Source organism: Podarcis melisellensis, assembly GCF_964234715.1.
Source record: "Podarcis melisellensis genome assembly, chromosome: 17".
Taxonomy (NCBI): Eukaryota; Metazoa; Chordata; class Lepidosauria; order Squamata; family Lacertidae; genus Podarcis; species Podarcis melisellensis.
Window position 1 is genome coordinate 38,223,969 of NC_138534.1, and position 27,666 is coordinate 38,251,634.

At 46.8% G+C, this 27,666-nt stretch overlaps 1 protein-coding gene across 2 annotated transcripts; it reads left to right on the forward strand.

Moving 5' to 3' along the window:
* Window positions 1-142: 142 nt before the first annotated feature.
* Window positions 143-27,643, forward strand: USP5 (ubiquitin specific peptidase 5). Of its 2 annotated transcripts, none has more exons than XM_081894005.1 (20): window positions 143-331; window positions 6,077-6,202; window positions 6,384-6,450; window positions 6,688-6,821; window positions 7,011-7,156; window positions 8,205-8,389; window positions 10,536-10,630; window positions 11,389-11,582; window positions 12,807-12,878; window positions 14,387-14,465; window positions 15,205-15,330; window positions 15,969-16,122; window positions 17,464-17,638; window positions 20,650-20,738; window positions 22,288-22,479; window positions 24,547-24,690; window positions 24,804-24,949; window positions 25,097-25,250; window positions 26,041-26,125; window positions 27,026-27,643. In XM_081894005.1, exons 1-20 carry the CDS (start codon window positions 224-226, stop codon window positions 27,117-27,119), a joined length of 2,565 nt encoding a protein of 854 aa, XP_081750131.1. In that variant the 5' UTR covers window positions 143-223; the 3' UTR covers window positions 27,120-27,643. The 2 variants fall into 2 exon arrangements, with proteins under 2 accessions (XP_081750131.1, XP_081750132.1); XM_081894006.1 differs by having other exon boundaries at window positions 146-331; window positions 22,288-22,410.
* The last annotated feature ends 23 nt before the right edge of the window (window positions 27,644-27,666 follow it).

Sequence of the window (27,666 nt, forward strand, 5' to 3'; positions counted from 1 at the left end):
TCGGAAGGGGCACCTAGTATTTTTATTGGATCAGGAGGATGTCCGTTTAGAACGAAAGCGCTGATTGGCGGCAGAAGGTAGGTGAGGAGGACGAACCAAACAAAGCACCGCGCGTCCTAGCGTTCGTCTCCGTGCCTGTGCTCATTGGCTAGTGGAGCCTGAGGTACGTCGCTCTCTGATTGGTGGGACCTTGCTGTGGGAGGAGTCGGAAAAAGCAGCTGTCATGGCGGAGCTGAGTGAAGCGCTACTCTCTGTACTGCCGTCCATCCGGGTCCCCAAGGCCGGAGACCGCGTCCATAAGGATGAGTGCGCCTTCTCCTTCGACACCCCGGTAAGCTTCCGTACGAAAGCGCCGGGCGCCGGAGGGAGCCCCCGTTGTCGCCGCAGACTCCGGCCGCCCAGGCTGTGGGAGCGGGGTGGGGGGAGGAGGTTAGCGTAGCCGGGCGCAAGGCACCATGGGACTTGTATTTTTCCCAGGGCGTGACGTCCTTTCGAACCTACTGTCAGGGAGCCGAAAGAGCACTACAGGTCCCAGCAGGCACTGCGGCCCAGTCACCTTTTTCTTTTTTCAGTTGCTTGAAATACGCTTGGCTTACTGGGGATTGTAGTTCTGCGGGAACCGCCGCCTTCCTCTTGGCTTAGGCCCGCGCCTTGCCTGCGGGCGCCCCACCCCGCCGCTATCCCGGCCCCTTATCCCTCTGACAGGCCGCCTTGGCCGTTCTAAAGAGATACGAGGCCGGGCCGCTTCGAAGCTGAGGGGGGCGCGCGCGGCATGCTGGGAGCTGTAGTTCCCGCGCCCGGCTGCCGGCTGTACGGCTGCGCTTCGCCGGACTACTGAAGTCTCTGGAACTATCGGCGCGGGGCATGCTGGGAAACGGAGTCCCTCTTGTCTGTGTGCTTGGCGGCGGCGACCCCCCTGGAAAACTGCAAATCCCGAAGTCCTTTGGGGCGGGGAGAAAGGGCAACGTCAGGCCTCTCAATTTCGAATCGCACGTGTGCTGCATCACTGGCTCTGCAGCCACACCTTTTACATGGGATTGATGCGACGAGGTCCTGAGCCTCTGGCATCCGAGGTCTTCGTCTGTTTGCTTGTTTATCTGTTTTGTTTTTCTTTTCATAGTTTTTTTTAAAAAATAATTTGATTGATTTTCATTATATAACAACCACACACACAACTTATACTAAGCTGGGATCGTTCAGTCGGTAGAGCACAAGGCTCTTAAATCTCAGGGTTGCAGGTTCAAGCCGAATTTGGGCAAAAGATTCCCACATCTCAGGGGGCTAGATTAGAAGATGGCTCTCATAGCCCCTTCCAGCTATACGATTCTGTTACAGTGGTACCTCGGGTTACATATGCTTCAGGTTACAGACTCCACTAACCCAGAAATAGTGCTTCAGATTAAGAACTTTGCTTCAGGATAAGAACAGAAATCGGGCTCTGGCTACACGGCAGCAGCAGGAGGCCCCATTAGCTAAAGTGGTGCTTCAGGTTAAAAACAGTTTCAGGTTAAGTACGGACCTCCGGGACGAAGTACCACTGTATTTTTATTTATTAAATTTGTATACCGCCCTTCATCTAAAGATCTCAGGGTGTTTCACAGTCTAAAAATACAGACCAAGAACACAAAATAAATAAAAAAAACAAGAACGAAAGAAACCAATACCTTCCCTGTCCAAACACGTTTAAAAGGACATAGAATGTTGATCGGTCAAAGATCTGGTTGAAGAGTAACATTTTCGTCTGGTGTCTAAAGATGTATAAGACGAAACTGTGATTCTATGTAATAGCAACAATGAAAAAAATCTCTTAAGTAGTTTATATAAAAATGATTTTAAAAAATAACACTGCATTCTATGTAATTTCCTAAGAAATAGATATAAACTGAACACAACAGTATATCACAGATAAAGCTGAGCAGTGTACAAAACAAAAATTAAGAGTCATGGAGAGTGTCGGTAAACGTGTATGTTTCGTGGTCTGAGGTCATTACTGCCTCCATCTCACAAATTGCCTAAAGGTGGGCATTCCAGAGGGTGGGAACAGTTACAGAGATGGCTTGCTTTCATGTTGGCACCAACTGGAAATCTGCTGGTCATGGAACGACCAGGAGCGTCTCCTTGAAAGATCAGCTTGGGCATATGGGCTGGCCACTGTGAGAACAATGTGCTAGACTAGATGGGCCAGAAGAATGAGTCTCTTATAAAGAACAGGAGAGTAGCCTCCTTTTTCTTCGCTCCCCACAATCCTCCGCAAATGGGTAGGAAGGGACTGTTTGAGGCACTTGACTAGGGCTGTTTGGTTGCAATAATTGGCAGCTTTGGGGACCCTGTCTGACAGGTTCTCATTTGCATTATCACATTCCAGGCCTCTCCAAGCATAGATTGTTTCTACTAGCTGGGGAAATAATAACAATTTCCCAGCAACAGTGTGTTGCAGTTTGAGTCTTGTGAAAATATGACATTCCTGCGACAGAAATTCTGGGGAGACATAATGAATCCTTCACAACAAACATGATAAGAAAAAGTGCATTTGAGACTAGCTGGCAGTCATCAGGAAAGGCCCTGTGTCATCAAGAGATGGCTGTAGAGTGATTTTTGACACTGACAGGCTGATGTCTATCATTTGGCATGTTGTTCGCATTCAGTACAAAACTAATGCCCCACGTATTGTCAAGATAGGGATAAGCATTCAGATCTCACAAAATCTGTCTCGAGAAGTTGGTTTCAAGGCCTCCTTATCTGTAATTTGGAATCTAGGTGACAATGGTCAGTACCTACATGTTATACTGTTTTAAAACACCATGCATCTTGATGGGATTATATTAAATAAAAATCTGTATTCGTTCAGAAACAGGTGCTGTTGTCTGCTATGTTTGAGTTTAACACTACATTAAATCTCAATCCCAGAAAGGACTTGAATGCCATATTTCTATTGTTGCCGATTACAATCTTGCACATGGACCCAAATTTCCTGAAAATGATATGCAGCAGTACTGTCCATAGGTAGATTTGGAATCAAACATCCTATAATAAAAAGACTGATCTGCTTTTAAGAAAAAATGGAAACAAAATGTTCGATCTCAGAATAGGGATGCTTCACCACACACACTTCTACCTTGTTCTACCTTGCAGGGAAGAGTTTGAGAAACAGCAGCTACCTGAGATTTATCCAGCTTTGGGTGTTTTCATGGTGCCTAATACAAACTGCTATTGGAGGATGTGTTCAGAAAATCTAGCGCTGTGCCTGTTACTCGGTTCATTGTTTTAACTGTCAGAATAATCCAATTAATTTAAAACAAACTTTTACAAGTTGTAAAAAATCCTGCATATACTTTCTATTCAACAGACGTTCTTCCCCAGGTTCAGCTTCACCAATTGATTAGGATTTATTGCAATAACCGGATCAAAAGTTTTTTAATGAGGACACACCCGATGTTCGAAATTAGCCAGGCACATTCTGCATCTGGCTTTTGACCATTTGCGGCCAAGTGAAGATGCCTGGGCGCCAGGATGGCACCTGATGTCTCCACCAGCTGGAGGTGCATGCCTGGGGATCCTTAGATCTTGCCTGTTTTCACACACTAATCCCCCAGCCTTTAGAATTCTATCAGTTATATTTTATTTTCTGCACAATCAGAATGAATTTCTGGAACCAAAATACTTTTTCTGTGCAGCCTGAACAGGAGCAGTCACCATTAAGAAAAAAAAGAGGTAGGAATAGGACTACTGTATATATGTGGACTGTCCCTGAATCAAGAAACTTTTCTTTTTTAAGCTCTCAAAAGTTCTTAACCTGGCTCAAGGCTGCCATCTGAATTAGCCAGATGTTTAAATGATAATCACATTCAGTCCATCATTTAACAGATAAGACTTAAGCACTGTCTTGCCCCCAGATAGCAACTGGACTTTCTGTTTTGGCGGCTGCAACCTTGGTTTAAGAATCCATTTGGCGCCCAGCTTATATATCTGAATTTTTAACACTGGATACACACCCAGTCAGCGGGGATAAAAGGGGAGAGCACTGGTTGTTCACTGAGATGAATATTGTACTGCTTCCTGGACAGTAAAAGCAGCCTAGACCACAGGAGGGAAGGAGGCTTGCAGTCCAGCATCTGCCTAAGGAGGGTGATTCCTGGCAGCAGGTCAGATGTTTGAGGGTGGAGCACAGCTGCATAAGGAGCCAGACAGCAACTATTACTCAGCAAGCAGAAACCAGGAATATAGGAGTAGACTGGCAACTTTCTCTCCGACACAGAATGATTGTGATAGCACAGAGACTGCTTGGCCTGAAAGAGAGTCTGGTAAGGCTCTTCTCCAAAGATCAGCTCCATCTCTTCTCCCTTCCCTGCTGCTCTTTATCTGCCTGCCACATTCCTGGGAGCAAAGATGCCCAGGAGGCTGGTTCATCTTGAGCGAGTGTCTGGCCATGCAGGGATTTGTGGAATTGAAAGAAAAATGGATCGACAACCGAGCTGCCTTGAGTAGCATCCTTAACCTCTGTGCAGAAAGCCGGCCCATGAAATAAATAAAAAAAATGCAAATATAACCAGGGGGAGGGGGAGGATAGAAAAATCATAGGCTAACAATAACAACAAAAATATTCCATCATTTGTAACTTAAATGAATAGATTAATATATGCAGTTCATATGTCCAAATAGGCATCTAAACAAGACTGTCAATTGTAAACCAGCCCTGATCTTTATCGAGTTACACAGGGGTAAAAGGCAATGCAGAAGAACACACCAAATGACCTGTCTCTTTCTCGATCTTCATAGTTACGCTTTACTCAAAACTTTAAGCGTTTTCCTTGGGTCTTTGATGTCTCAGGAAGTGTTTAAAAATAATAGTAAATAGCAAGTATCAAATCACTGCATGAATCTATTGCGTGCTCACACTCACATTTAGGCACTAAACCAAACCATAGCTAAGCATGAACTTACGAGCGTGTGGGTACTCATAGCCAAAGTCACAGCTGCTTTGCTTCTCCCTCAGTTCTGTGCTGCTGAGCTACCCAGATCAAAGCCATGGTTTGTCTTAGTTATAAGTGTTAAGCTGGGCTCGTGGTTTGTCTCGCTCCACACAAACCACGAGCTGCAGCCAAGGTATGTTCTTCACTAACTGCTGGTGGTTTGTCTGAGGGATACAAACCAGAAGCCCTAGTTCAAACATAACACTAAGCCAAACCGTGACTTAGCTACTGGTAACGGGTAGTTCAGCAGCAGGAGGACCAGAGGCAGAACAAAAGCGGCTGCGATTTTTCCTCTGAATACATTTGTGTGTTCACACTTTGATATGATTTGTTTTATATGAACTCAACCTTGGAATACTGTGTGTGTGAGATTCTGGTTCCTCTGTCTCCAAAACATCATTGGCTGGGTAGGCTACGGAAAATGATAACTGAAAGATAGATCAGGGAGGAAGCAGCCTCGCACCCTGTGACAAGCGAAAATGCCTCAAACCTGGAAATCCTCCATATTAAAGACAAGGGACAAAACGTGACGTAGACCTCTCATTTGAACCACTTCAGTTTGAATGGCTTGAATGATGTTCCACTTCAAATCTCCCATGCACATGTCAAGCTGGTATGTTGGCACAATGGTTTCAGTCTAGCCTTCTCACTGGCACACTTAACTGTGCAGGCTTTTAATTTAAACCGGGCGGCGGGAGGACATGCAAACATTTGATTTCCCCGCTTGTAGAATCTGGTCCACTCCAGTGCAGACTGTGCAGCTTGGCTTGTAGGCTGGATTTGGTTTTCAAATGCAGTTTGTAGACTGGGCTGCCTTTAGGCCCCAATTCTGAATAACTCAGCTTCCTGAAGATTGCACAGATGTGCTTGGAAGTTGTGTGGCAAAGAGCCTGGAATCGTTAAGAAATTGTTAAAAACAAGAGACTTGCAGATGGAATACATTTGGATAGCTTAGACTGCGGGCTTTTAGCTTTTGGGGGCATAGAATCTTTGTGATATTGTTGTTTCAAAAAAAAAAAAAGTTGGGTTACTCACAGCGCTGCAGACTCATCAACAACCCCTCAACCCCCATACCTGTTGAATGTCCTTGTATTTCTATTCTACAGGAGTCTGATGGAGGCTTGTATATTTGCATGAACACATTCCTGGGCTTTGGAAAGCAATATGTGGGGAAACATTTTGAGAAAACAGGTCAGCGAGTTTATCTACATCTTAAGAAGACACGCAAGTTGGTAAGAATAGCTGGCTTTCTACCTTATGCGCTTGAACTGCTTGAGCTGAGAAAGTGGGGTTCACGTGTTTAACTTTATGAGCAGGGGAAGAAATTCCAGGGCCCAATGGCTACTGCCTTGTGGGCTGTGGCCCAGTCTTTGGGATGGCTTCCTAACTACCTCCCTCTTGACTCTGCTTCAGAAAGAAGAAGATACCAACTCCAGCTCTGGAGATCCTCCTAGGAAGAAACCAACGCGTCTAGCCATTGGTAAGCAACTATCCCTGCTCCTCTCTGGTACCCTGAGGATGAAGTCCTTGCATATATTTGGGCTACAGTTTTCCTAGTAGTAAAGACTGCAGGGAAGCTGATATTTCCCATTCCCTTTTAGATCATACATGTCCTAAGCTGTGGAGTTTGGTGTTTGGCTCAGACGTCTGCTTCTTGATCTTATCATGTTGTCTCTTGCACCTCTCATTTGCTGCTGTTATGCTTCTCTTTTGGCAGGCGTGGAAGGTGGGTTTGACATCCCGGAGGAGAAATATGAATATGATGAATATGTCAAAATAGTCATTTTACCAGAGCACTTGGATATTCCTCGAGATGGACTGGAGGGTCTGCCAGATATGGTCAAGGACAGGGTAGGCTCTCTGTTTCATCGGAGGGGGGGGCGGTCCTGGATTGTTTGTTGGGAGCAGAAGAAAGGCCAAGTACTGGGGCTTGGGGGGGGGAGTATCGAGGTGCCTTGGCAGAACTCTGTCTGCAGGTGCAATGAAGGTGGGTAGGTTAGGAGACACTGGAAGGCTGACCCTCTCCTCTTGGCCATTCAGATTTCCAGTGCAATTGAAGCGATTCTGACAGCAGACTCTGCCTCGCGGAAGCAGGAGGTGCAGGCCTGGGATGGGGAGGTTCGGCGTGTGTCAAGGCACGCCTTCTCACTGCAGCAGCTCCAGAATGCTGTGCGTATCCCTCCTTGGTGAGTTTGATTGCAAAGTCTCGGCATAATAATACAGTTAATAATATTTATTTATTTATACCCCGCCCATCTGGCTGGGTTTCCCTAGCTACTCTGGGTGGCTCCCAACAGAATATTAAGAACACATTAAAACATCAAATATTAAAAACTTCCCTAAAGAGGGTTGCCTCCAGATGTCTTCTCAAAGTCAGATAATTGTTTATTTCCTTGACATCTGATGGGAGGGCGTTCCACAGGGCGGGCGCCACTACTGAGAAGACCCTCTGCCTGGTTCCCTGTAACCTCACTTCTTGCAATGAGGGAACCGCCAGAAGGCCCTCGGAGCTGGACCTCAGTGTCCGGGCTGAACGATGAGGGTGGAGACGCTCCTTCAGGTTTACTGGGCCAAGGCCATTTAGGGCTTTAAAGGTCAGCACCAACACTTTGAATTGTGCTTGGAAATGTACTGGGAGCCAATGCAGATCTCTCAGGACCGGTGTTATGTGGTCCCGGCGGCCACTCCCAGTTAACAGTCTAGCTGCTGCATTCTGGATGAGTTGTAGTTTCCGGGTCACCTTCAAAGGTATCCCTACGTAGAGTGAATTGCAGTAGTCCAAGCGAGAGATAACTAGCGCATGCACCAGTATGGCAAGACAGTCTGCGGGCAGGGAGGGTCTCAGCCAGCGTACCAGGTGGAGCTTGGTAGACAGCTGCCCTGGACACAGAATTGACCTGTGCCTTCATGGACAGCTGTGAGTCCAAATGACTCCCAGGCTCCTCATATTTCTCCATCCCTCTGCTGAGTCCCGTAGCGGGAGGAAGGGCGGAGCTCCTTTGACACTTGCCAAGTCTTCCTGCCTGCTCTCACCTGAGGCCCTTCGCCCCTTCTCCGCAATCACTCACATTTAGGATGCAAGCCCACAAGTTCTCCAGGAAGGAGACAGGCTTGCGTGTGTGCCTATGCCCAGGCCTATGCTTGTACATGGCTGCCTGCCTGCCTGTTCCTGGTGGGCTGAAAGTCGCAGTGGCTGAGAGAAGTCGCTTATCCCTCACCTGTTTCCATTGGCAGTGGCTGGAAGTGCAGCAAGTGTGACATGCGTGAGAACCTGTGGCTCAACATGACCGATGGCTCCATCTTGTGTGGACGACGCTACTTTGACGGCAGTGGGGGCAACAACCACGCAGTGGAACATTACCGGGAAACGGGCTACCCATTGGCCGTGAAGCTGGGAACAATCACTCCTGACGGAGCTGGTGAGCGAAGCGTCTAGCTGAGGCTGCAGCCAGTTTCTGTCCGGACAATGTGGGAATGTTAAGGATAGTAGGAAAGGATGTATTGAATGTGTATTATCCCTCCCTCCCTCACACTAGTGAAGTGATGTAGCAGAGCAATTCCCCTCAATATAGCTGGAAGCTAGTTTGCAGATTTGGTGAATCTCTTAGTTAAGATTATTTCCTGGTGTCCCATTTGACAATAATAATAATAATAATTTTTAAAAAAATTATTTGTACACCACCCTCTCCGGCCGGAGCCAGGCTCAGAGCGGCTAACATCATATAAATAATACAATATGCATAAAAACATAAGACACAAGAGTCTTTCTGAGTAAAGTAACAAAAAGTTTACTCACATTTCAGTTCATGATTTGGTCCCTGAAAGGCAGGCTTTACTTAGTATTTACACAAACAGACAGTGAGTTCATCTCATATGGAGACTAAACTCAGGTGCTGCTGGCTGAGAGCCAGCAGACAGCAGAATTACATTAATAGAACAAAATGGCAGCAGGAGAACAGTAAGCAATAGAGCAAGCGAAGCAAGACAACAGACTGAGAAAATGGCTGCATGATGGCTCTATTATGGAGTCAGCCATGCCCATCTCCCAGGTCACATACAGGGAGAAGATGCTCCAGACCAGTGGAACAGGAAGTTGCACTGACTGGATGTCCCCCTGCCTGTGTCCACTCTAGGGAAATAAGGAATGTTGCATTTGACTGTACCAATGGTACAAGACAGGTGCTGGAATGGTTTTTGCCTCCTACTTTGGAGTCTGTGGCCGGGGACAGATTTGCTTGTTTGTGCTCTTGCTATGAAGCAGTTACAGTCATAGGGGTCTGCAAGAAGCCTTTGCTGCCTGGGCCCAAGGACAGTTTGGGTTGGAGCTGACTCCTCTTTTCCCCACCAACTTTAAGTGAGCACTGCTATTCTTGCACATGCCAACATTCTTCCACGATTGGGAGGCCTGCTAGGGCAGTTGGTTTGCTACATATCCTAGAAGCCCGCCTTGCTCCACCAGGAATGACCACGTGTTCTTGGGACAGGGGAGTCAGAAATGAGTTTTGCTACAGACCCTTGCAAGCAAACAGGCTCTGTCAGACTAAGCGGATGAGACTAATAGTCGGTCTAATGGTGAAGAAGGTGGTTTCTGCACATGCTGTAGAGGGAAGTGAGGGGCAGAGGGGGCTCATCAACCCAGGATGGTAGCCCCTCTAGAAGAAGGAAAACTCTGATCCTAAACCTCCGCTGCCTTGCAGGATCTCTGCTGTTATCGAGCATAGATATTCACAGTTAATGAGAGACATATATTTCTGCACATCTGGAAGGCCTGTCTCTTTGCCCACATTTTGAAGGAAGGAGAGGTTTTGGACATACAGTCATACCTTGGTTGTTGAACGGAATCCGTTCCGGAAGTTGGTTCGACTTCCGAAAATGTTCGACAACCAAGGCGCAGCTTCTGATTGGCTGCAGGAGCTTCCTGCACTCAACTGGAAGCCATGTCGGACGTTCGGCTTTCAAAAAACGTTCATAAACCAGAACACTCACTTCTGGGTTGGTGGCGTTTGGGAGCCAAAACGGATTAATATCAAGGCGTTCAACAAGCAAGGAACAACTGTACCTTGGTTTTGCAAGGTCTTCAAGAGCCAGATCAGCGTACTTAAACAACTGAGTCTGTCCCATCAGCAGCCAGTTGGCAGACCTTCTTGACCATGAGCTGGTAGCATATTTTGACATGCAACCCATCCCTTCCATAAGCAGCTTGAGTAATTATGGGCCAATAGTATTGTACGCTAATCCTGCAAAATAGGTGTATAAAAGATGCAATATTGAAATTTTAAGTAGCATTTTTTGCATGTAGCTTTCAAAAACGAAACCCCCGCCCTGCATTACTCAAAGTGCAGTCAAAGATAGTTCATCTTCTCGCCTGTATTTTTTAAAAATGATAGAACTGCTGGGGACCAGATAGAATTTATCTAGCTGGCTCAAGCAGCATTCAGCCTGCTGGGCTGCCCCAGATGGTCATCCCTGCTCTTGAGGATTTCTGTAAGTGGAAGCGCACCGAGATGCACTTGGTAAAAAGTTGCTGGTTTCCACCTCCCCTCCCAATGTTTCCTTTCTCCGTAGATGTCTATTCATACGATGAAGACGACATGGTTCTGGACCCCAACCTGGCTGAGCACCTGGCTCATTTTGGGATTGACATGCTCAAAATGCAGAAGGTGAGAAGGGGCGATGGGAGTGTTGCTTCCTGCCCTGAGATTTTCATGGCCACTAGGGCTTGAGATTTTCGCATGTGACACTAGGATGGGATATGGATTTCCCATTGGAGTAGCTCAAAGGCTTTGGAACAAATTGGGAGCGAGAGAGAGAGACTGCCTGTTGTTGTTAAGTCATTTGGTCGTGTCCGACTCTCCGTGACCCCCTGGACCAGAGCACGCCAGGCACTCCTGTCTTCCACTGCTTCCCACAGTTTGGTCAAACTCATGCTGGTAGCTTCGAGAACACTATCCAGCCATCTCGTCCTCTGTCGTCCCCTTCTCCTTGTGCTCTCCATCTTTCCCAACATCAGGGTCTTTTCCAGGGAGTCTTCTCTTCTCATGAGGTGGCCAAAGTCTTGGAGCCTCAGCTTCAGGATCTGTCCTTCCAGTGAGCACTCAGGGCTGATTTCCTTAAGAATGGAGAGGTTTGATCTTGCAGTCCGTGGGACTCTCAAGAGTCTCCTCCAGCACCATAATTGCCTGTTACCAACTCCTAATGCTGGACTGTGGCCAGAATAATTCTTCTGTCTTTGATTCAACGTTTTAGGAAGATAAATTCTAAGTAGCCCAGATGGAGAGTGGGGAGAGGGCTCTTGAGTTCTTTGTAAGCTTTCTCACATGATGCCTTTGTTGTGACTTACTCCATTAATTTTCCTTGGATCAGCAACTCTTGGGGGAGGGGCATTTTCTGAGCATTTTCTGTGCTTCTTTCTTCCCAGACTGACAAGACGATGACAGAGCTAGAGATTGACATGAACCAGCGGATTGGTGAGTGGGAGCTGATCCAAGAGTCCGGGGTTCAGCTCAAGCCACTCTATGGCCCTGGCTACACAGGCATCCGTAACCTGGGAAACAGCTGCTATCTCAACTCAGTAGTGCAGGTGCTGTTCAGCATACCAGATTTCCAGCGGAAGTAAGTGACCTGGAGGAAGCCTCCATTGTGCCTGTAGCTGCAGCAAATTGTATTGAATCACTTCTGAGAGTGCAAACAGATATTGCCTGTAATAAAGCAATCTTGACACTTTCAGAGATGAGAGCATAGCGTAGTATGGTGTGTCATTTTAGAGGGTAAAACATATTTTTTGCAAGTTTCTTCAGTTGAAGGGTCTCAAAAATATGTTTTTGGGTGTGAGGAATTCAAATCTGCTATTTTTGTGATTTTTGTGACAACATTTAGCTTGGTATGTCTGCGTTTGATGAAGAGGCACAAATGGCTTTTGGAAAAACAAAGAAATTTTGTTTTGCCTTCTGAAAATGTCAGGCAATACTAAATAATAATAAGAGGAAGCAACAATACGAAGCAATAATAAGCAATAAAAATAATACTGATATATCTAACTGCAAATACTTGGCAATCATTTTTAATGATTTCTTTGAAATTCTACACACATTTTACTTACCAGGCAAAACTAAATTATATTGATTTAACCAAAATATATTTTGAATTCACAAGGTATGTTACAGCTTTTTAGCTCCCTTCATTTTTGGAATTTGAAAGTTGAAAACAAATCAACGTGTCCTGGTAGCGTAGCCCAAGTTCATTCGCTCTGCTTCTAATTAAGTTAAAATAAACCATTTGTGGGCCTTGTCTAAAGCTTTTTAAAGCTAGCAGACCTACAAAATTCGGATAATGATTTTCAGTGAGTTTTGTAGTTGTTCAGTGTGTACCCTGCCACACCTCAGGCACCGGGAATGGGCGAGAGTTCATCAGTCACAAAACCGCTTGCTGCAATTCTTTAATTAAAGCCCACCCTCCTTGCTTCTGGCTATCAGAAGCCAACTTGAATGAAAACACACTGCTTCCGGAAGCCATGCCAAACAGGAGTCTCCTGAGGAAGGAGATTTCAGAGTTGAGGGGTAGCTATCTCTCTCAGCATCCTTCAGTTGGTGCCTAAGCAAGGTCATATTAAGGGGACATTCCAACTCCAAACATGCAAGAGAGACCCAAAAGCAAGAGATGTTTCTCTACCGCTCCAAGTCCTAGACATGTGCATTATTATTATTATTTTCACAAAATGAGGTTGAGATTATTTGGGCCCCCAAACCCCTGAATCTTGCCAGCTCTGCTGTTCTGAATTATGCAACTGTGGGTTCACTGAACTGTTCTTTTTCGTTTGTTTGCTTGCTTGCATTCTAGGTATGTAGACAAGCTAGAGAAAATATTCAAAAATGCTCCTGCTGATCCGACACAGGACTTCAACACCCAAGTGTACGTAGTGCTCTAAAGGGCTCTTTCTGTCACGGGCCGCATTCCCTCGGCGGTAGTCTGTGTCAGCGGCTGCTGCGTGCTTCTAGCGGGGTACAGCCACCCCTTCTCTCTCTTTCTGCCACACGCCACACCCTTTTCTTCTTCCCTCTCTCCCCAGCCAGTGGACTGCCAGAGGAGAGTCTGACAGATCTCTCTTGCCAGAGGTCTGAGGTGATGGATGGTAAAAGGCCTTCTCCCTCCTGACCCACATCCATTTCAGCTCCCCCCCCCATCACCTATGAAACTAGGCTGCTAGACCCCTGGGTGCCAGTCTCTGCCTCAAAGGGACAGGGTTGGGGACTAGAGTGAGGGGTTTCTTCCCTCTCTTGCCCCTCATGTTTGTCACAGTTCGGCAGTGAACAAAGTGTGCTCACTAAGCAAAAGCAGCGACAATTTTGAGAAACATTCTGTGCTGATTGGGGTGCTGCCACATTTTGTAGAATTGTGAGGGTTTAGAAATCTAAGGACACAGCTTGATTGGTAAAGAAAAGGCGTTTTATGTGTGTAGTATATGCATTATAACACTGGCACCAGACTTTGGAGTTCCATTTTTGCCAACCCGATTTCTCATACAAAGTTTAAAGCATGTTTACCTGAAACAATTCTTTGATGTGTCTAGATCAGGCATAGGCAAATGCAGCCCTCCAGGTGTTTTTGGTACTACAACTCCCATCATCCCTAGCTAACAGGACCAGTGGTCAGGGATGATGGGAATTGTAGTCTCAAAACATCTGGAGGGCCGAAGCTGAGGAAGCCTGGTCTAGATGCAGCCTGTTAAAATGAAATCCAAGATTTGGGGATTATTATTTTTTTAAAGAAACAACAACAACTGAATTGTGTGAATTAGTTTTTGTTTCAGAAGTGGGGAATCTTTGGCCCACCAGGTGTTGCTGAGCTAGGAATTACATCCACCCAGCAAACATGGCTAATAGCCAGAGTTGTAGTCCAGCAACACCCAGTGGGCCAAAGGTACATCACACCTGTTCTTGAAAAGAAAAAGCTATCTTAAGTTGGCTTCAAGTTACAGGAAAGGAGATTCCAACTAAACATCAGGAAAAGCATTCTGACCATTAAGAGCTGTTCAACCACAGAACAGTCTCCCTTGGGAGATTGTGGACTCTCCTTCCTTGGAGGTTTTAAGCAGAGGTTGGATGGCCATCTGTCCTGGATGCTTTAGCGGAGATTCCTGCATCTTAGAGTCCCCTCCAGCTCTATAACCCAAGGAAAAGTTAGATGCCACTAATCCTGAGGTCCTTGTTCCTTGGAAAAGACATATTGTACTCTTTGCAGAATTCCTTGGACACGGTTGACATTGAGATGCTCCTAAATCCCTCCAAGTATTAGAGCCCAATCTTTTGTGTGAAGCTGGAGGTGCCCATCAAGATTTCGGCAGGCTACAAGGTTAAAACTCGCAAGGTCATCCCTTTATTATCCGTGCCAGGGCTGATTACATTTATCTGCTTTTCCAGAGCCAAGCTGGGCCATGGGCTGCTCTCTGGGGAATATTCAAAGCCAGCTGCTTCCGATGGAGAGCAGCAACTGGACAAGGTAGGATTCTGAAGCCCATTTGTCCCTGAGCTTGGAAGGAGGCTTCCTAAATCAGTTACAGGCAGGGTGGATAAAAATAATTTTTTTTAAAAAAAAAATCAGATTTATAAAATTTAATTCGGATTTTTTGGATTTAAATCAGATTTTTAAAATAAAATGATTTTGGAGAAAAAATCCTTCTAAAGATAGTTTTCAATTTAAGTTACGTTATAGTCCAAAGGCTATTCATCAGTAAATAAGGATTTATTTTAAGTTTTTCATGAGTGCTAAAACTCAGTCTGTTTTTTAAATTGTTTAATGTCATCAGTTAACAAACATAATGCTATAAAGTTATTGTTTTAGTTAAATAAATTGTTTCAATTGTTATTAAGGAAATGATTACTTTTCTCCTTCCAATAAAGTACAGCAGAAAAGTTGTCCAAATATGAACAGTTTACTTAGTAAACCTCACAATAATTTCATAATTATCTGTCTTATGTATTACTAATAGTAGAACCAAATCAGTAATTTTTGATATAGCTGTAAAAACTATACTGAAAATTTACTATTCCAAAAATGAAACCTTCATCTGGTAAGATTATACCAGCAAAAATGAGTCTTTCTGTAAAAAAAAGAGAGATTTAAATCAAGTCTTACTGACTGGTGATTTAAATTGTGATTTAAATCGATTTGATTTAAATCAAACCCACCCTGGTTACGGGTCTCTCCTGGCTAAAGCAATTGTCTCCTCTCCTTGCAGGGCATTCAAGATGGCATCGCACCTCGAATGTTTAAATCACTTGTTGGCAAAGGTCATCCAGAATTCTCTACCAATCGGCAACAAGACGCTCAGGAGTTCTTCCTGCACTTCATCAACATGGTGGAGGTAACAATTCCCGGGCTTTAGGAAATGGCTTTCTTCTTCTACTGGATAGAAATGGTAGGAAGGGTACTTGGGCCGGTGACTAGGAGTTGTTTGGCAGGCCAGCACTGAATGCTGGTGCTCCGCCTCCCCTGCCAAAGTTGGTTCGGTGGAGGGGGGAGAGGAAAACGAAGGGATCTGACCTGCCTGATGGGTCTTGTTCCCCACCCCTGGGCTAGAATGATGAAAGTCTTTGAAACGACAGGGCACAGTATAGTTTTCAAGCACAGAGTTCCAGTGAACCTGGAGCTCCTCAATGAGAAGACGAACAATGACAGCCAAACCTTCCTGAAAGGCAGCTTGACCTCCACTAACCTCGTCCCCACCATATTCAGCTGCAGAGGAATGTTGGGTTCGCCATGGGCTTAGGCCTGATATGCAGGGTGCTGGCTAGGCCCAAAAGAGTGCTTCCTCAACAGCCGAAGCAAGTGCTTTCCTGAAAGTCTAGAAGCCTGGAAGCTTTGGCATAGGCTTTTAAAGGAGAGGCGGACAGAGTAGCTTTTTCTTGTTTGGATCCTTGCTCCTGGATCCTCTCCTCCAGTATGTATGCTGTCGCTGGCCCTAACGCCTCTCCTTCCTGTTCCCTTATTTTCCTTCCTCAGAGGAACTGCCGTAGCTCCGAGAACCCCAACGAGGTCTTCCGCTTCTTGGTGGAGGAGAAGCTCAAGTGCTTGGCCACGGAGAAAGTGAAATACACCCAGCGCGTTGATTACATCATGCAGCTGCCGGTGCCCATGGAGGCAGCGCTGAACAAAGGTGGGGAGCTGTGATGTCACTGGTGTCTCCCCACCTCCCCTCCGTCCTTTGCAGACCTTTATTTCTGTGCTCAAAGTGGTATGTGCAAGAGCATTGGTCTCCTTTCCACCCCAAGCCAAGCTTGCTCTACCGCACAGTTTCCCGAACATGGGTCTCGGACTGTTGGACTACAACTCCCATCATCCCTAGCTACCAGGACCAGTGGTTAGGGATGATGGGAACTGTAGTCCAAAAACAGCTGGAGACCCAAGTTTGAGAAACCCTGCTCTATCATTTCCCTGTAACTTTCATGAGGATAACGGCCAGCCAATTCCCTTTTCCTCGCTCCACTCTGAAACTGGCCAAGCCTTGCTATGAGGTTCTAGTAACACTAAAATCCTGTTCATAGCAGCTGCCTCTGTGTCTCTCCACCTCTGCCCTATCTGTCATCTAGGGTGCATGCACATCATGCACTAAGCATAGATTTAAGGGAGAGGATACTGCAGAGCTTATCCTGTGGTTTTTGTTATTATTCTTAATAAAAAATTTATACCGCCCTTCACCCGAATATCACAGGGCAGTTCGCAGCACAAAAACACAAAATAAGAAGACAAAATACTTAATAAAAGCAAAAACAAACCAAGAACTCCCCCGTTACCTTGCCCAGCCAAACAGATGTTGGTTGGGCAATAGAATTAAATACCACCAAGAAATCCAATAAAATCAGCTCAGCAGCATTCACCCAACTTTTCTCGGTAGAGGTCATCTATGATCGTTTATTATTTATTGAATACTGCCCAATATCCAGAGGTCTCAGGATGGTTCACAGAATAAAATTAAAATATAAAACCACAATGTACATAATCAAAATAAAAACAACAACCCAATAACCCCCCCCCAAAAAAACACATTTTAAAAGGGTTAGGGTTAGGGTTAAAGTAAGTATTAGGGCAACCAAGGGAGATTTAGTTCCCAGTATGAACCAGGATTCAAACTGCAACAAATAATAGATAATGAGTTTCATCTGGAGTTCGCCAGCAACAGCACAATTTAACACCCTGCACAAGGATTTGTGTCTGGTTGGTAGCTGTTCTAATCCTAATTAAGCAATCAATGGCCTTTTAAACTGTTTGGGGGGGGTACTGTTTTCGTTTGTCATGATGGTATGTATTTTTGGAACATACCAGCAAGAATTTTAAGAAAGGTGAAAAATGAACGATGTTGCCACTGACATGGCACCGGACACAGGGAATTATGTAATGGAAATTGCAGCAGGCCAGTCCATTTTCCATCACCTATAGCCAAACCTAATGATAAATCCCTTGTGTGCTACAGCGTGCTTCTTTTTGCTTTTTCCTGCAGATGAGTTGCTAGAATATGAAGAAAGAAAGCGGCAGGCGGAGGAGGAGAAGCAGCCGCTGCCCGAACTGGTCCGTGCCAAGGTGCCTTTCAGCTCCTGCCTAGAGGCCTATGGGGCCCCAGAGCAAGTAGATGACTTCTGGAGCACAGCCTTGCAGGCCAAGTCTGTGGCACTCAAGTGAGTTGGGGGAGCTGGAAGGCAGTGCTACCAACTTTGAAATTCGGGGCATGCAAGGGAATAAACCTTGCTGAGGATTGCATTTGTGTCATCTTAGTACAGTCGTACTAATCCGTTCTGGAAGTCTGTTTGACTTCCCAAATATTCGGAAACCAAACCGTGGCTTCCAGTCGGAAGCCGTGTCGGACGTTCGGCTTCCAAAAATAGTTCACAAACTGGAACACTCACTTCTGGGTTTGTGGCGTTTGGTATGCAAAACGTTCGATAACTAAGCTGTTTGAAAACCAAGGTGCGACTGTATTCGTGCCATTGTGGAGTTGTTTCCTGTTGCTGTGAAGCTTTTCTGTCGTTCCAATGATCTTCCCAAGGAACTGGACCCTACCAGATTTCAGATAGGCTCCCTAAAACAGGACCCCCTTTCCCCATGTAGGAAAACGCTAAGTGTGGCAGAGGAGCACCAGCTGGGCACACACCAGGCTCTTGCACAGACAGGCCTGGTTGGCAGACATTGGGCACAGTCTGAAGGCCTGGCTGGAGGCATTATTGGCTTTGACAAACAATGCATATTATAAGATTTGAGAAACAAAGCTGCACCACCGAACCAGAGCTGATGAGGCCCAGAGAGTGGGACCTTGAGCTGAACTGGGAGACCTAGGTGCTAGAAACCCGCGTGACACATTTCCCAGTCATGTTTCTCATCATCGGAAACAAAAGGCATGAGCCCATTTACCTCCCCTTGCAGCACCAGTGACCAAGGGATGACGTGCCGTGGTTTGGTAATGTTCCCCTTCATTGTATTCAGCTTACCTGCATGGGTAGGCAAACTAAGGCCTGGGGGCCGGATCCGGCCCAATCGCCTTCTAAATCCAGCCCACGGACGGTCTGGGAATCAGTGTGTTTTTACATGAGTAAAATGTGTCCTTTTATTTAAAATGCATCTCTGGGTTATTTGTGGGGCATAGGAATTTGTTCATTATTCCCCCCCCAAAAAAAAAATATAGTCCAGCCCCACACAAGATCTGAGGGACAGTGGTGAAAAGGTTGAAAGTGGCTGAAAATGTTTGCTGACCCCTGGCTAGATCTTACATAGGAGATATTCCCCTCACCTGCAGATCTTCTATGAGTTGGGTCTGCTGTTCTCCCACTGCCCACAGGATTTGTGGAGAAAACGAAAACCTGGGCTGTTGCTCCCTCTCAATTTGTGCACAGATTGTGGCTGATGCAATAGCAGCTGGGAAAGTGAGAGGGGCTCTTTATTGCCTTCGTCAAGTAATTACCCAGAACGGTACACCCTGCACAGCTTCCTGACTGGGAGGGAATAGCTCAAATCATATTTGGATATCCCTCGTATCCAAAATTAACTCTAGCCCCTTGGCAAATTCCCTACCTGGCGAGGAGGGGAAGACTGAGCAACAACAGCCTCCTTAGCCAGAGAAGTGGCTGCAATCACACAGGTGCAGCTGCCTGCGAAGGATATCTGCTCCATCCTGTTTCCCCTCAGTCCATTTCCTCCTCGTTTTGCTAGCTAGTGGATGGGGAAAACTACTGGGTTCTTCCATTTGGGAGGCTGCCAAGTGCCATGGCCTGATGTTCTGCCAGCATGTCTCCCTTGTCTACAACCAGAAACTGCCCGTCTGCTATTCATTGTGATTTGTGATAATGAATGGACTGATTCAGTCAGTATATAAGACTCTCTCTCTTTCTCTCTCTCTCTCTCTCTCTCTCTCTCTCTCTCTCTCTCTCTCACACACACACACACACACACACACACACACACACTGTGCATAATTGCGCACTCACTAAAACACACTTGGATTCTGAGCAAGCTTAGAATGAATAAAGGTAAAAGAAACACATGCCAGGCAGAGGGAGGAGACTGATTAGCTACAATCTGCAAATCCATATCACCGAGGAATGGGATCTGGGTGGGACAACTTCTTCTTTGGCGATCACTCGTAGCCGAGTAAGATTGTCTTCCATAAACACGGTTTTAACAATGAGCCTGTAAGTGACTGTGGAGGCCAATTCTGGATCCACACGTCCTTCCACATTGGAGACATTGGTTTCTGGGCGGGAGTTGATCATGGTGTGGATTTGCCAAGCGTGCCTTCCTCTTAGCACGTTTCTCCCTTGCATCCTGAGTTCGAGTGTCTTCAAAGCCCATGACACCTTTGGTCAAGGCTGTTCTCCAACTGGAGCGCTGTTTGCGAGTTGTCAGTGTTTATAATACATTTTTTTAGATTTGCCTTGAGAGAGTCTTTAAACCTCTTTTGTTGACCACCAGCATTACACTTTCCATTTTTAAGTTCGGAATAGAGTAGTTGCTTTGGAAGACCATACTCAGGCATCTGCACAATATGACCAGTCCAGCGAAGTGCATGAAATAGGACTGAAAGTTTTAAAGGAACTGATAAGCTACAGCTGTATTTCCACAGAAACCTCCAATTCAGAAAGTACCGACACAGGCAAAGGGTAAACCTCTGTCTTTTTTTGTCCTTCCACCTGTGAAAGGAAGACCTATCACATTGTTGGACATCTTCTGCTCTAATGTGTACAGTTGCTACTTCGGAACTCATTTGTTTGTTCTGTTAGCCTTGTGACTGGTGGCTTCCATTTTTCGGTTTTGTTTGGTATGAAATATCGTACATCCTTAGTCAGTGGCGTAGCGTGGGTTGTCAGCACCCGGGGCAAGGCAAGTAATTTGCGCCCCCTAACCCGTGGATTTTAGTAGGGGCAGAGAGCTGCGAGTGCAAGCGCGCCCCCCCCCAGATGTTGCGCCCGGTGCAGCCGGCCCCCCCTGCTACTCCACTGTCCTTAGTAGAAACAAATTAAGCAATTGTGTGCACGGTCCATGCAGAAAGTGGGAAGCTTGCGAGACTCTAAGAAACTGTAAGCTTGCAACTTCTGCTCCATGTAAGAGTCTATATTGAGGAGTCTCCCTTCTCTCTTGGTTGGGTGTTGCTTAACTTTTGAAATAGGATGCTTCACTAGCTCTTCATCTCATTTTTTAGGACAACCCGGTTTGCATCCTTCCCAGATTATCTCGTGATCCAGATCAAGAAGTTCACTTTTGGCCTAGACTGGGTGCCCAAAAAACTCGGTAAGAGGGCTATTCTTGGAGGTTTTTTGTACACTTTGTGTTTTTGTCTTGTCTTTTTATGCTGTGAACCGCCCTGAGGTCTATGGATGAAAGGTGGTATTAAAATGTAATAAATAAAATGTTGGGAAATCACGGGTTGGACGCCTCATAATTCCAGCATGGCAACTCCTGTCGCTGCACCAGATATTCCATCCTGGTTGACAAGTGTAATGACAATACTTAGCAAAGATATATGGTGTTTCTGACTGTTCAAAGTGGCTCAGCTCTCCGGTAATCCTTAAAATACCCTTGTGAGGTAGGCCACTATTATCTGCAATTGTAGATATGGGGGAATGAAGGGGGGGCACCACAGGATGTTAGGTTGCTTAAAGCTACCTGGTAGGTTTATAATAATAATAATTTATTTTTTATACCCCACCTATCTGGCTGGGTTGCAAAGTCTCGGCATAATAATACAGTAAGAATGTTTATTTATTTATACCCCACCCATCTGGCTGGGTTTCCCCAGCTACTCTGGGCGGCTCCCAACAAAATATTAAGAACACATTAAAACATCAAACATTAAAAACTTCCTTAAACAGGGTTGCCTTGAGATGTCGTCTTAAAGTCAGATAATTGTTTATTTCCTTCACATCTGATGGGAGGGCGTTCCACATTGTGGGCGCCACTACTCAGAAGGCCCACTGCCTGGTTCCCTGTAACCTCACATCTCACAGTAAGGGAACCACCAGAAGGCCCTTGGAGCTGGACCTCCGTGTCCGGGCTGAACTATGGGGGTGGAGATGCTCCTTCAGGTATACTGGGCCAAGCCCATTTAGGGCTTTAAAGGTCAGCACTAACACTTTGAATTGTACTCGGAAACGTACTGGGAGCCAATGTAGGTCTTTCATGACCAGTGTTATATGATCTCGGTGGCCGCTCCCAGTCGCCAGTCTAGGTGCCACATTCTGGATTAATTGTAGTTTCCAGGTCACCTTCAAAGGTAGCCCCACATAGAGTGCATTGCAGTAGTCCAAGCGGGAGATAACTAGAGCATGCACCACTCTGGCGAGACAGTCCGCGGGCAGGTAGGGTCTCAGCTGGCGTACCAGGTGGAGCTGGTAGACAGCTGCCCTGGACACAGACTTGACCTGCACCTCCATGGACAGCTGTGAGTCCAGAATGACTTCCAGGCTGCGCATCTGGTCCTTCAAGGGCGCAGTTACCCCATTCAGGACAAGAGAGTCCTCCACACCTGCCCTCCCCCTGTCCCTCCGAAACAGTCCTTATGTCTTGTCAGGATTCAACCTCAATATTTTAGCCGCTGTCTATTCTCCAGCCACCTCCAGACACTCACACAGGTTTGTGGCTGTGGACTTCCTGGTTCATGGTCTCTGCCACTACGCAACATCTATTCTTAGGAGCCTCTCCTTATCAGTGGCCTTGTTCTGTTAGCACGTCCATAGATTGTGGCGTTTTCTTTCATTTTTTACGCTAGCCTTCTTGTTTAGCCAGTTTACCTTTGACACAATCCCTGACACAACCCCCATTGTGCTGCTTGCGTTGACAGATGTCTCCATCGAAATGCCAGATGAGCTGGACATCTCTGCGCTCCAGGGGACGGGACTGCAGCCTGAGGAGGAGGAGATGCCGGACATTGCGCCTCCGCTGGTGACACCAGATGAGCCCAAAGGTAGCCTGGGTTTCTATGGCAACGAGGACGACGACTCCTTCTGCTCCCCTCACTTCTCCTCTCCGACATGTTAGTGACTCTTCTCCTTTCCTCTCTTCCTTGAGTCTCTCACTCACTCACTCACTCACTCACTCAATCCCCCCTCCCTCTCTCTCCTTGTGTCCTGTCACCTGTGTCAGTGCCTTTCCTTCTCCTTGCTCAGTCTGTCTTCCTGTCAGCTCTTCTGTCGAATTGCTGGCTGCCTGACTCTGCACCACCTTACACTACATCTCAGGATCCACTATTGAATCATGGGGGCTTCAGGGATGGAATTGGAAAGTCTGAATCTTACAGGGTGTGTTTCTAGAGAATCAACCCCCCCCCCCATTCTTTTCTTTTTTTAGCCAGAGGCATCATTCCCCATGTCTGCAGTCATGGGATTGTTGTCTATCACATGACTGTATGTTTTCATTCCACAGAGTGGGAAGTGATGGAGACAGGATGTTTGTGTTACTGTGTGCCGTGAAGTGGGACTATTGTCCTTTGTTCTTTCTCTTTGGTGTCTGATGCCAGAGAGAGAGGGAGCCATGTTGCAGTGCTCCGTGTGTGTTTTTATGTAAATAAAGTAGATTAGCCAAAATGCTGAGCTACTGAGTTCTGTTACGCAAACTGTGAAATACTCTGTGGATCCGTAAGTGTGCTGATGTTTCTTGGCATCAGTCGCTGTGATGTTTGGGCTGAAGAAAGCTTTTGAAGCCCCCAAACGATCGACCAGGAGGGAGAGAACATGCCAGTCGGGCATGCATCTCTGCCAGGGTCCTACTCGAGAGTAGGGGATCCTAACAACCACTCTAAAATCCTGTCTCTGGGGCACGTCTGTTTAAGAGCTGTGTTCTCCTGTCACATCTTTCCCCCCATCTAATGAGACCTGTGGTGCCCTGGAGCTTGCCAAACCTTTCCTTAACTGAGACCTTGAATCCCACCATGAAATTAGCAGAGTGAAATGTTATGGCAATGGATGGAGCCTAGTGCACCTTCAGGCCTCGTTCAGAAGAGGCATTCCAGAGAAACAACCCTCTGCAATCCTTTGCAAAGTCCATTTCTTGTCAAAGGGCACTTGCCCATCCTCTGCTAGTAGTCTTCGTCACATGCAGCATGTACATTTCCTTTAGAGAAGATCTGTGCAGCTGTGGCCCACCAAACTGAACGCAGCCCACCAGCTAGAAAGTGTAGCCTGCCAGCAGCTTGACAGCCCTCCCAGTCATCATAATTCCTCTGGCTTCCTCAGAAGTCAGTGGCGAAAAGCTCCACTATTGTCTGCCTGATCTCCCACCTGAAAGTAGGGCAGCTACCAAAGTGTCCACTGACTGCTCTCAGGATCAGGTTCGTGAAATCTCAAAGAAACCGTAGTACGTCAAGGGCAAAACCGACCTAGTAGGATGTTCCCCATCCCCTGTTCCTTAAATACTTTTGTCGGGATGGTGTTGTTTTGGCAACAGCCAGAACAGGAGACTGATGGAGCTGCTTGCTAGCAGGCTACCATATAATCATCATCACCATCATCTTATTTATATGTCACCCATCTGACTGGGTCACCCCAGCCCCTCTGGGCAGCATGTGGGTTTGGTGAGCCACCAGTTGCACAGCCCTGTGAGGAAGGTATGGATGGGAAAAGGGCTTGGTCTATCTTTTTAAAAAATATGATTTTTTTGGGGGGGGGGGGAACATACCTCACATCAACCAAAAAGGAAGACGATGAAGAAAAGAGAGGCGTCACAATGCATATAGAATTGTTCCCCTAGTTATTATGAACCCATATTGTTCAACAATTGTATTGTATTCGTTACAAAGCATGGTGTTGTAAATCATGGTCATTGTTTGCCATCTCATCCCAGGCTTGGTCTGTCTTTGACTCCTCTTTAAGAAATGTGCGCAGAGCTGGGGAGGTGGCTATGCCTCTCCTAGCAACTGCCTGTTGCCGCTGCAGGAGTGGCCATTCCCACAGAGCGCTGGACACAGGCATGGCCTTGGTGAAGGCGCATAGTGTGTGCGAGAGAGAAAACCTGCAGAGCGGAAGGCTGGGGCCTGATCCCACGAAGGGCTTGGCCAGAACTGGTGCTTTCTGGAGACCTCTAACCCTTTCCCCTCCCCTTGCAGCCCCCATGTTGGATGAGTCTGTGATTACTCAACTGGTGGAGATGGGCTTTCCGACGGACGCCTGCCGCAAAGCTGTGTATTACACTGGGAACAGTGGGGCTGAGGCGGCGATGAACTGGGTCATGTCCCACATGGATGATCCAGGTACGTCAACAACGTGGGTCCCTATTCTCAGGGCATTAAACTTTTTCTCCTGGGATTAGGACATGTTGGGTGGGTAAACTCCATAGCTCCCACCTTTTCCCTCTTTTCTCTAGATTTTGCCAATCCTCTGGTTCTTCCTGGATCTAGTGGACCAGGTTCCACCATCGCTTGTCCAGACCCTCCATCAGAAGACAGCGTGGCCACCATCGTCTCCATGGGCTTTTCCCGGGATCAGGCCATGAAAGCGCTCAGAGCTACGGTGGGTCGAGGGTGAAGGATGAGCAGAGCGTTCGTCCTCTTCTGCTTCTCCTCTGCATCATTGTGCCTGGAGCTGTACCCTTTGGTGGGGGGGGGGGAGAATTGGGTGGGCTCCTAGCTTGACTGTTTGCAATCCTCTCCTCCGCAGAATAACAGCCTCGAGCGGGCTGTGGACTGGATCTTCAGCCATATTGACGACCTGGACGCAGAAGCGGCCATGGACATTTCGGAGGGGCGTTCGGCGGCCGAATCCATATCTGAATCTGTCCCTGTAGGGCCAAAAGTGCGTGATGGATCTGGAAGTGAGTCTGCAACCCTGGGGGAGTTTTGACTTTGGAGCGTTGAGTAGTTTTGGTACCCTAGCGCTTTAGAACATCGTGGTCCATACTGTGGTTGCCTAGATCTGTGCCTCACCCATCAGTCTTCATCCCAAGCCCTGAAGCCCTTGTTTATTTCTCCCCACCCCACTCCCAATTGGGAGCTTGGCACCAAATGACGTAGAGAATTTGCTCCCGTAAGATACGGTGATAGCTGCTGTCTCACGTGGCTTTAAAACCGGGATTGGACAAGTCATGGCGGCTGGGGCTATAAAAGGCTCATAGCCATATTGGAGAGGGTACCTGTGAATTCCTTATGCCAGCCAGCAAACAATGCAGGAAGGGTTATTGCCGTTGTTTCCTGGAAATCACTGGGTGGTTATGGGTGGCAACTAGATGGGCACTGGCCAGGTCCAGAAAGGCTCTTCGGTTGACTTTATCTGAACCAGTCTTGTGTCCTCTGGCACCTTCTTTAAGGGGACAGGAGTGTTTGAAGACACACTTGGTGCTGTTCCAGATTATCTGTGTGTGTGTGTGCCATGGCCCACCTCTCATCTGTACATGTCAGTGAGGCTGTTCTTCAGGACAGCTCATCCAGTCTCATAATGTACCAGATCCTGCATTGATTCCTGCATTGAGAGGGTTGGACTAGATGACCCTCATGGGTCCCTTCCAGCTCTTCAGTTCTACAATTCTATGATCCTCTGGCGGTATGAGGGAGAGCTATGCAGAGAGGGTAGCAAACATGCTTGACTCCTTCCTTTTGCTCTTTCAGAATACCAGCTTTTTGCCTTCATCAGCCACATGGGCACATCCACTATGTGTGGCCATTATGTCTGTCATATCAAGAAGGATAGCAGGTAAGGGGGAAACAAAGTACCTTTTGAGGGGGGCGCAGGGTGGACAAGGAAGGATTCTGAAGGCAGACAGCCAACTAGATTTGTATTACTTACAATCTAACCCTCAAAATTGAACAAGGCAGTCCAAGCGGAAGTTAGAAACATGAATTTCCAGCACGTTTGGAGTTTTTTTTGCTCCCGGTGCATATGTAAGCTACCCTGTAGGCAACTTGTTTTAATCAGTCAAGCACCGTAGAGGGAAACCACTAAGCCGCAAGTACAATTCCTTGGTCTGCAGTGAAATATGTCTTTGAATTTTGTAGACAGTGAAGAAGCCCTGTACAGCGGTACCTTGGTTTACAACCATAATCCATTCTGGAGGTCCGTTTGTAAACCAGAACAGGTTGTAACCCAAGGCGCGCTTTTGCCAATGGGCCCTCTAAAAAAAAATTTGTTCGTAATCCAAATAAAATGGGTTGTAATCCAAAAAAAGGTTGCAAACTGGGACATACACTTCCGGGTTTGATGTGTTTGTAATCCAAGACATATGCAAACCAAGGTACCACTGTAACTGCCTTGATCGGCCATTGTGGAAGGGCAGCTTGGCTACTGAAAGAGCCCGTATGCTGGGCTACGTGTGCTTTTTAAAGAAAATTCTGCCCCAAAGGAATCCCAAGCCTGTAATGCCCATTACGCAAAGTGGCATTTTAGAGGGGGGAAATAATCATTGTGCCCTATTGATACATTGTTTCACTTATATTTGGGAGTGGGGGGGGAGTTGTGTTGAATATCTTATTATCTCACCTCTCTGGCTGCTGAGATTTAAGCAGGCATTTGATCTGTTCACTTCTAAGCATTCTTTGCGATCATAAGGAAAAGAAATAATTTCAATAAATCCCTCTTCTCCCCACCCCACTCCAGATGGGTGATCTACAACGACCAGAAAGTCTGCGCCTCTGAAAAGCCTCCCAAGGATCTTGGCTACATCTACTTCTACCAGCGAATCTCCAGCTAGGACCCTCTCCTGCCAGATGTGGAGTAGGAGCCAGGCGATGGCAGGAGGAGGGGAAATGGCAGCGATGAATGCAACGAAGAGGGCCAACTCTCAACCCCTATGTGTCTGTGTGCCACTGCTGCAGCCCCAGGAGCAGTATCCCTCCTGGAGGAAGCTGGAGTTTGCTGCCCCTCTGGACACTGGTGGGCGGGGGTGGGGGTGGGTTTGAACCTCTGTGTAAGAGCAAGAAGGGGGGGGGAATATATATCTCACTGAACCCAGGCACCCAGGGGACATCTGTGCACAACATGTTTCCTCTTGATGTAACTATAACACGCTGGGACAATTTAGAAAGGGGTGGGGGCAGGAGGGAGCACTTGGGTTACGTGTGGCTTTCTGTACCATATAGGGCGGCTTCCCCCCCCCCCCCCGGGAACTGTGCTGGGGGAAACCTGGGCCGTAAAGTTAGCACCAGTTCTTCATGTGCCCCTTATACGCCAAAACACAAAGGATCAAATAAAAACCTTGTACCCCCCTTCCAGCAATTGGGTCTTGTTCATAGTCTTCA